Here is a 10269-nt window from a genome sequence, read left to right as displayed (position 1 = left end):
GATTGTCAAGCACATGAAGTTCTAACTATTTAATTGAACTTCTATATCATCTTCAATAAATATCATAGCTTCTAATTCATGCTCATGAAGTGAAAGATTAACAATTTCTAATTTCTTATATTATCAAAGACTCAAATCCATCTCGAAAATGAGAAAACCAGCCTCGCTTGTAGCCGCGAAGTTAATTGACGCGGCTTTTTCAGATATTTTTTGTTTTTTCTCACAGCATATTGGTACGCTGTCCTTTTGAAATTAATGGTATTTTAATTAGATAGCTTTTTTCTGGATACATCTTGCGTATCCGACAACGTATCGGGCTATCGGAGTGATCATGTATCAGTTTGGTCGGATACACGATGCCCTTCTTGGCTTCAAGCACAGGCCAATAACTAAAAGCACTCAAATATAGCATGTTAGTGCGGCTGGGAGCAGTTTTTTTTATAGTGACATATTATTCTGAGAATTATAGATATATATAAGTTGAAAAATCAATAACTCACACATTAAGATAACTCGATCATCAAAGTCAAATTTCTTCTTTGAAAAGTATAAAAATATAATAGTAATGGAAAGGCAGATTATGCATATGAATAAGCTTGGGCGTACAGATTCTAATACCTAACAATTCTCGACCACGATTTTCCACATCTCATCCTCTACTCATCAATTAGTAGTCTGTTTATTCATTATGGCAGGCGCGAAAGGCAACTCCTCATTCGCCCCTTCTCCTCGCTGCACCACTCTACGGCCCATGCGCAGAGCTTGGGTGTGCACAGGACTCTGTTGCAGCAAGTGCTACGCGCCACGGAGACCCCTCCATAGACGACGCTGTCAGTCGGCCTTGTGATAGACGTCTTCGTTCGGCGAGTCTCTGTGGAGGATTGTGTGACAAGGAAGTTCTTCGAAGCATTATGGACCAAGCAGCCTCAGTTGCGAAGGAAAGAATTTTACAACCCGAGAGCGTTTCTCTATGCGGTGTGATGATACCTAGCTTTGGTCAGGAGTACTAGAGGATGTGACTCTAAGCGAAGAGATCGCTGCTCTCTTGTTTCTCTTTCCCCACGTCGCCTCAAGAACCAATTGTAAGCATTATTTCGATTTGGGGAAATATTTTCTAACTTGTTTGATCATTATTTTCTACATAAGCATTCACCGAAAAGCTGCTTTCTTCTTTACACTATCTTATATAAAAAGCTACCAGCCCGATACTAAAACAGACTTTTTGACTTCGTTGGGTATTTTTACTGATTGCTTTTCAAGCTGTAACCATAGTTTTTAATGTTGCCATTGCATTTTTAAAATATTTCAATAAATTTTTGTGCTGGGAAACTATTTTCTACAACTACATTCAAAAAGTTGTTTTCCAGTTAGCAATTATGACACCTTATAGAAATGCGATCATCCTCATCTGAACCCTTTGTAAAAAAAATGTATATTCATAATTTGTTGAGATTTTTTTTTGAAAGGATATAAATTTTAATATAAAATTTTGAGATATAAAAATTTCTGTTGGAAGTAATATAACCTGAATTTGAATGACTTTGTTTTTTCGATAGATATATTTTATAAATACAAGTATCATGTATTACAAATTACTAATGTAACTTGCCTGTGTGCTAATCAATGTTGTATAGATTTTTGCTTACATAGAAGAGCTGGAAAAATTCATTGTTTAGATTGACACGAGTACCTGCAATATCCATGCATGTCGGGTTAAGAAGTACTATGGCTCGCGGTCCACTTCAAATCTCTTTGGAAAACTACAACTCTACGGCGTGCTGGTGATGATATTGAGCTTTGAGGTCTTACTTCTGAGATTGTCTCCATGACGTCCATCATTTCCTTAAGACACGCTCTCTGGCTTTGGTATGAAATAATATCCATAGTGTGTCACCAGGGCTTTGGTGCAACCATAGCGCATAAATGCATTGAGTGTGAATGGCGTGGCAACAACTGCGGCGATGAATGATCGTGTGAAACTACAATGAACTATTGCAACAATTTGGTGTTTCCCCGGGAGATATCTTCACTTGTTAATGTATATGTACTTTATGTTGTAAGTTTTTATCATAAATATAAGATAACAGGGGAGCATGTTCTGATGTTCACCAATTATGATTAAATAATTACTTATAGTATGCACTTGCATGTTCATAGGGAAAACGAAATTTGCATTTAAGGAAATTCTTTTTTTTTTTTTATATTTATTAGTTTCAGTTCTTTTTTCAAATTTTTATTTCTCAAACCTTTATTATATTTCCATCTAAAACTTGAATCCTAAAATGAATTTAGTGTTCCTTCACTGTCTTAAGACAATCTTCTCCAAACTAGTTTATTTATGGGTGATAACATATTCAAAACTTAAACTAGTCTACTTGGCTTCAAATTATTTCTAGTCTATTCAAGCTTATAAATAAGCCATGAAGCTAATTATAGACTAGTGAAAAAAGCCCTATACTATGAAGGATAAAATGTAATCGCAAATTAATTTTACATGTTAGAATAAAAAGAAAGAGTATATATGTCAATAGCAATAACAATATATCAGTTTAAGGACTACCAATCTGTCATATTGCTTCCAAAACTTATAATTCAATAATTTAGAAATATGAGCGCATTTGGTCTTAAACCAATACATAAATTTAGTAATACATTGTCGTATATAAAAGCTTTTGCTGCCCTTTTTTAGCTTATCAAATTGGTCAACTACCAGCAACCCGCATGAACCTCTACACAAAGGTCAAGATTAAAGGAATAAGGCTCTATTATGCTTCAATCGAGGACTAAGCAAAATTTAACAACGCAAAAACAAATCGATCCAAATCCAAATCCAAATCAAAACTCGTCGAAATCCAAACACACAATGCAATCAATCAAATGTCAATCACTATGTATGCAGAATGAATCCATTCTATCAAACTATCAATCAAATCCTTTCACTACACTTGCTCTGATACCAACTGTGATGCCCCAGAAATCAATAGTGAAAGGATTCGTCTGACATTTGGATCGAACTCCATTCCAGTTGCCAAGCTCATTATATGTGGTTAAAGTTTTTCAGGTCCGAGCTTGGCAACTGGAATGGAGTTCGATCAGAATGTCAGACGAATCCTTTCACTATTGATTTCTGGGGCATCACAGGGTTTGGGTCTGAAAAACCGACCATTTGCAAAAAAACAGGTCGGATTTAACATTTCCGAGTTGGACCCGAACTAGCCCGGTGACACTATTTTGATAGCCGTAGTTACCATTATGTCCATTCCCCACTTCACTTGGTTTGAGTTGTCACTTTACCTGTTTTGGCAGGTTATAGGTTGAATCATGCTTAAATTCTGCCATCAAACAGCCCCTTTATTTTAATCATAGGAAAATCTTCTTAGAATTGATGCATGTTGATAAACTTGCTTGCTTGCTTGGTGATTCCATATGTTTGCGTCGGCAGCCAATTTAGTGTGCGCAAGCAGGACACGCCCTTGGGCCACATGGTTTTATCCGTCACACTTTGCATCCGTTCGACTCAATCCAAGTCAAGTTGACTATATTTCAGAACGAGAAATTATTACGTGCAAAATCCAAACGAAGTTCGGACTTCAATATAAAAGAATCACATTACTGTATACAGTGTATGTATTAATATACACTGTGTATAAAGTTGTATATAGTGTGTATTGGCGACATGGCCGTCTTTTATTAGAGTCCGAGCACGAGTTATATCCAGACTCCACATGTAATAATTTCTCCTGCTAAAAATATTATCCACTTGCTTACTTAGTTTTTCTGTTTGGGCCTAGGGGTGTCAATATTGGACCCGTCCCGAAAATTTTTGGGTTTGGGTTGACCCGAACCCGTCAACCCAAACCCGAAATGGGTCGGGTTTGGGTTCAATAATTCAACTGGTTTTAAAAATCGGGTGATGTTCGGGTTAACCCGTCAACCCGAAATTGATCCGTTTTTTACCCAAAAACCCGTTTTTGACCCGGGAACTCGAGATTGACCCGTTCTTGACCCGAAAAGCAGAGTTTGACCCATTTTTGGACCCGAAAACTAGCAGTTTTTTGTCCGAATCGGGTCGTTCGGGTCGGGTTGACCCGGACTCGAAGCGGATCGGGTTCGGGTCCAGAAAACCAACCCGTTTATAGAAACGGATCGGGTTCGGGTTGACTCGAATAGTACCGGGTCCGGTTCGGGTAGTCAGTTTCGGGTTCGACCCGAACCAGACCCGTGACCCAAAATTGGCACCCCTTTGGGGGAAACAAGGCCTTGGAATCCCCCAATAATTAAAGCAGTTATTATTATTATTATTACTATTATTCTAAGAATTATAGAAAAATCAAATACACTCCACACATTAAGATAATCTGATTATAAATATCAAAATTTTCTTTTGAAAAGTATTAAAAATATGATAGCTACAGGAAAGACAATTATGATATGAAAAAGAAACAAATATGTAGCTGTCGCCGACAGATTCTTAATGCCACAATTCTCGACCACGTTTTCTACTCTCTCACCTCTCATTCTGCTATAATCAATATAGTAGCTCTGTTTTAAATCATTCATTGGCAGGGCCGAAGTGCAACTCCTCATCGCCGCCCTTCTCCTCGCTGCCGGCACCCTCGCCCATGCGCAGAGCTGTGGGTGCACAGAGGACCTCTGTTGCAGCAAGTACGGCTACCGCGCTACCGGAGACCTCTCCGACGACGACGGCTGTCAGTCGGGGCCTTGTTATAGACCGACTTCGTCTGACGGATCCTTTATTGTGGATAACTGGGTGACAGAGGAGTTCTTTAATAGTATTATTGACCAAGCAGACAGCAGTTGCGAAGGGAAAGAATTTTACACCCGAAAGGCGTTCCTCGAAGCGCTTGATGCGTTCTTTATGTTCGCTCAGGGAGGTACTGAGGATGACTCTAAGCGAGAGATCGCTGCTTTCTTTGCCCACGTCACTCACGAGACCAATCGTAAGCATATTATTTTTCTTTTGAGACAATTTTTTTACTCGTTTGATCTTTATTTTTCTACATAAGCATTCACAAAAGCTGCTTTCTTCTTACAACTATCTTTATAAAAAGCTACAGCCGATCCAAACGGACTTTTTGACTTCGTTTGGGACAGCTTTCTTAGTGCAGCGCATTGCTTTTCAAGCTGTAACCATGGTTTTTATGAGGCCATTGCTTTTTTAAAGCTTTCAATAAATTTTTATGCTATGAAACTATTTTCTTCAACAACATTAAAAAAAGTTGTTTTATTCATAGCAACTTTATAACCATCTTTATAGGAAATTATGGTCATCTTGATCTTGATCTGACCCTACATAAAAAATTTATATTCATTAATTTGTTAGGATTTTTTTTTTTTTTTTTGAAAAAGAATATAAAATATTTGAAGTATAAAAATTCCTTAATTGGAAGATAATATAACTGAATTTGAATGACTTTGTTTTTTCGAAAGATTATTTTATAAATACAAGTATCATGACTTACAAAATTACTAATGTAACATGCATGTGTGTAATCAATTTGTATAGATTTTTGCTACATAGAAGAGGTGGAAAAATCATTGTCTTACTGTGACACGAGCAACCTGCAATATCCATGCGTGCCGGGTAGGAAGTACTATGGTCGTGGTCCACTTCAAATCTCCTGGAACTACAACTACGGCCCTGCTGGTGAATATATTGGTATTGACGGTCTCTACAATCCTGAGTTCGTCTCCGAGGACGTCATCGATTCCTTCATGACGGCTCTCTGGCTTTGGATGAAAAATGTCCATAGTGTTGTCAACCAGGGCTTTGGTGCAACAATACGCGCCATAAATAGCGTTGAGTGTGATGGTGGCAACACTGCGGCGGTGAATGATCGTGTTACAATCTACAATGACTATTGCAACCAATTTGGTGTCTCTCTAGGAGATAATCTTACTTGCTAATTGTATATGTATCATGTTGTAAGTTTTCTTATCATGAATAATGGAATGCAGGGGAGCATGTATCTAAAATACAACTAATTAGCTTTATTATTTGTTGTATTCACTTAATCATTCACAAAATTAAAAAAAAAAAAATAAAAATTATTGGTGGAGCGCATAAATACTTTTTAAAGATAATTTTATCTATATATTTCATCAATTAAAATCATCCAAAACATGCAAAATTATTAATAAATTGCCAAATAATCATACATACAATTATGCTCAATGATTTGTTATATATATATATATATATAAAGCTTTTGTTGCACTCTTTTTCATCCATTGTCAAAGTTTGGTCATTGCAGCAAACCCACATAGAACTCTCTAACAAGATCAAGACTAAAGAATACGGCTCTTATGGCTTCAGTCGTAGGATGCTTAAGCTAAAATTTATTGAATAAGATTACAACCAAAGAAGCCACAAGACATTCTGACATATCATCAATTATCTTGATTGCTATAGCCCCTCAAGAAGAGGAAATGGGAACTCATGTTGGGAAGGGACATGAAAGTATATAACAACTAAGACATCTTTGATTGATCAAGAAGGTAAGGGTTCACTATCCAAAACTCTTCCAAAATTACCTTAAGAAAGTGATTCCAATTTATATGATTTTTTAGGTGGGTTAACTTGAGATGTTGAAGCCATTATTGGAACTAATGCAAAGTAACCACATGCTCAATAGAGTAGATATGTGGAGGCTAAAATTGCCCAATGAGAGGAAATGGGAATCCAAATTGAGAAGGAATAACAAAATACATATTTGCCAAGGCATCTTTGAATGATCTTGCAGATAAATAATTTGCTAGCCAAATTTGTTCTTAAATAATCTTGAGAATAAGTTTCCACTTTATATGGTTTACCATGAGAATTAGGCTGAGAATTTTGAGCAATTGCAGGATGTGATGCAAAACAACCACTTGCTCAATGTAGCCAATGAGTGGGGGTTGTGCTATGCACCCCCTCTCCCTTAAGATAAACTAGTAGGAAGCAAAGGAAGCTAAAGGAATGTACCAACAACCACCACTATGATAAGAAAATTGAAAAATTAGAGCAGAAGTTGAGAAAGAGGATAGAGAACGGAATGAGTGCACTTGTTATACTTTAATTAGAGAATCTCTACTTAGCCTAGAATTAGAGATTGATAAATTTTTAACATAAAAACCTACACACCTATTGAAATTGAAACCATATGTTACGGGCAATCTAGGAATCATCCTTTAAAAGTTAGATGTCAATTCAAATTAAAAAGAGTTTTATAAAATTTCTTTAAAATAATTAGAGTTTATTGTTTGGAAAATTAAAAAGGGATTCTAATTCCTCAATCTAGTTATTCTTACTGTCTATGCTAGTAAGATGTTTGAGATTTGGTCTTAGATTTATATAATTTTTTTAAATTATAAATAAATTATCTAAAATTAGGGCCAATTAGGGTCTATTTTGACTGATATATTATCATGCATTAAAATCATATGATGAATTTCAGAGATGTCTAAGGAACCATCATAAATCTTTCATATAAATTTGAGAGAAACTGAGTTTTCTTAGGTCATTTAATTACATCATTAAAAATATTCTTCATTAATTAAATTTTATATTTATGGAATGATTTATTTTTTGAAATTAAATATAATAGCACCCATTATATTCACCAATTTAAAATAAAATTGGTTAAGTATTCATAGAGATATGAATTTCCTAAGTTTTGTTAGATTATTTGATTAATTTAATACATTTTCTAATTCTTAGGTTAAGAAGGTAGTCTTTTCTACTTCTCAAGTTCTAATTGGCTTAATTAGAATGGTAGGATGATTGTGTAATCCATGTGAGTTAAATTATAAAAAAACAACCTAATCATCATATTCCTCTCATAACCCTAATGGATGAATCTAAATGCACTAGTACACCTCTCATTGGCTATATAATCAAATTCATGCATTAAAATTTAATCCCATAGCATTATGTAGATAGAGTAAGCATTTTATTAGGTTAGTTAGATCATAGTCATGATTTCACCGCATATAATAATGATTACTAATGTTTTAAACTTTGGTTTCAAACATACTTGAATGAGAAGGAATTTTAAAAGCTATGATGCTAGAGAGCTTCAATGAAGTAAGACAAAGTGAATTTAGGGTTTCCTTAAATAGCCTCCTTGTTAATTGTTTTATATATTAACAATCATACTAAGTTCATCAAAGCTCAGCCTTCATGCACATAAAGAGGGAGTTAAGGGAGGGAGGGTAGGGAATGCTCATGAGCTCATGATGGAATTTAACAGATTCAAATTTATGCATCAAAATTAGCCCAAACATCATGTACTTATAAACCAAGTTTAATGAATTAGGATGAAACTATGGCCATCACTGGCCATTACTAGCTAGCTAAGTAGCTATGAATTGCTTAATAGGGTTGGGACATGTATCCATGATCACTTTAAAGGCCTGGAATAGTTGGATTGGTAATTTTGAATTGTGATGCTTTGAGCTCATCAAATTTAATGGGAATATCTGCTTAACTAGTTTCAATAAGCATACTAACTAGGGTTCATGGAGCTCAAAGAGTTGAATGAGTGCCTTAACTGGGCATAGGAAGGTGAGAATTATATATAGCGGTTAGCTAGGGATATGTTCATTGGATGCACGCTTAGGATATCCTAGGTGGATTGGGTATCCTGGGGTACCTCACTTATTATCTTAGTTAGGATGTAATAAATTTTAAATAAGTTTAAAGTTATTTGAATTGGGTTTAGTTCCAATAAACTAAGGTTAGTTCATTTGGTTTATATGGTCAAACCATTATCTACTTGTTTTAAATTTAAATTAAATATGGCCACAAGTGACCATAAAATGAGTTAGCCTAACTCGGAGATAATGCCAATGTCTTAGGGTTTAATTTGGATTAAACATTTTGTTTAAGAGAATAATTAAGTCAAACTTAGGGTTAGATAAGTTGACCCTAACTCGTCAACATATTGGGTGGGTCCAATAGAAGATCTAGGACACCTAAGATGCGTTTCAAGGTCATGGGATACCTATGGTATGCCACAAATAGGCACCATAGGGCTTGAATAGAGGAGATAAATTTTTAAGGTTTTAGGTTTTTAAGAATTGGCCCAGAGAAATGAAAAAAATAAAATTAATCATGAAAGTCCAAACACTAATCAACCTTACAGCATTGGATCCTTCCGCCAACCTTAAAATAATTTAAATCGACATAATAAGCTAAAAACCTAGTAGAAAACTAAAACCTACAACTATAGTTAAATCACAATTGTAAACAACATGCATCTAGTCGTTCCAATCATAACAGTAGCATTCAAATAAAAAATCTAAGCAAAATGGTGATTCTAGAAATCATAAGTCATAGAAAATATTGCTATTATGAATGCGAGAATGGTAAGGCAATAAATCGAGAAAATCATTCGTGCAACATTATCAAATTTGTAAGAAGATCATATCAGTGAAGAGGTTCATCAGTCATCAAAGCAAAATATCTATACAACTATCAGATATTCATTATAATGCAAAAGGTGATATCAATTATGTAGGCATATCGTATAAAATCTACACATGAAGATTCATCAGTAATATCTTATCTTTGTCCTGATCGATTATATTAATATCTTAATCTTGAAATCAATATAATATTAATAAAAGTGCATGTATTCATGTATAAGCTAAGAAATCGTGTTGAACACGTAAGCTAAGTAATCATGTTGAACTCATTGGTAAAACTTTGAATATATGACAACTTACCTCTCTCAATTCCACCATAAACAACATAATGAGATCTTAAACTTGTGAAAGTGAGGATTTAAAACACTTCTCCAAAACTCATAAAACTTTGTGACATAGAGCAAAATCATGAAACCCTCTAATATGAAGCAAACTTTAAAACTTTCCAATACAAAATATTTTCCAACATAAATCAACTTTTAAAGCTTTCTCTCACACAAAGTGAATTTTATAATTCTTCCAACGAATTTTCACCTCTTATGCTACATTCATTATAGTGTGTGTATTCCGGCCCGAGTTATGTCCAGACTCCACACATAATATTTTCTCCTGCAATATATATTACTCGCTTGTTTACGTAGTTTTTCTATTTGGCGAAACAAGGCCTTGGAATCTCCCAATAACCTATGTTGCATTGATATGGATACAAGGACACGGATACGACATGATACAGATACGGGGCATGTCAATTCGGGATAGGAGTACAGCATGGACACGGCATTATTATTTATAAATCATACATAAAAATTAAGAAAACAATCAAAACATAATATTTGAAAT

General features: G+C 34.9%; 1 protein-coding gene across 1 annotated transcript in view; it reads left to right on the top strand.

Annotated features, from left to right (window-relative positions):
- LOC110097024 (endochitinase EP3-like) overlaps positions 1-5992 on the top strand; it is a 7072-nt gene extending 1080 nt beyond the window's left edge. The window contains exons 2-4 of the mRNA XM_028696523.1: positions 696-962; positions 4541-4961; positions 5528-5992. Coding sequence (XP_028552356.1) covers positions 696-962; positions 4541-4961; positions 5528-5928 — 1089 coding nt within the window. The 3' untranslated portion in view covers positions 5929-5992. The remainder of the gene's footprint in view (positions 1-695; positions 963-4540; positions 4962-5527) is intronic.
- Positions 5993-10269: the final 4277 nt, after the last annotated feature.

The sequence above is a fragment of the Dendrobium catenatum genome, unplaced genomic scaffold (genome assembly GCF_001605985.2).
Source record: "Dendrobium catenatum unplaced genomic scaffold, ASM160598v2 fragScaff_scaffold_760, whole genome shotgun sequence".
Lineage (NCBI taxonomy): Eukaryota > Viridiplantae > Streptophyta > Magnoliopsida > Asparagales > Orchidaceae > Dendrobium > Dendrobium catenatum.
Note: the sequence above shows the minus strand (reverse complement) of the source record. Positions and strands in the feature narration are given on the sequence as shown.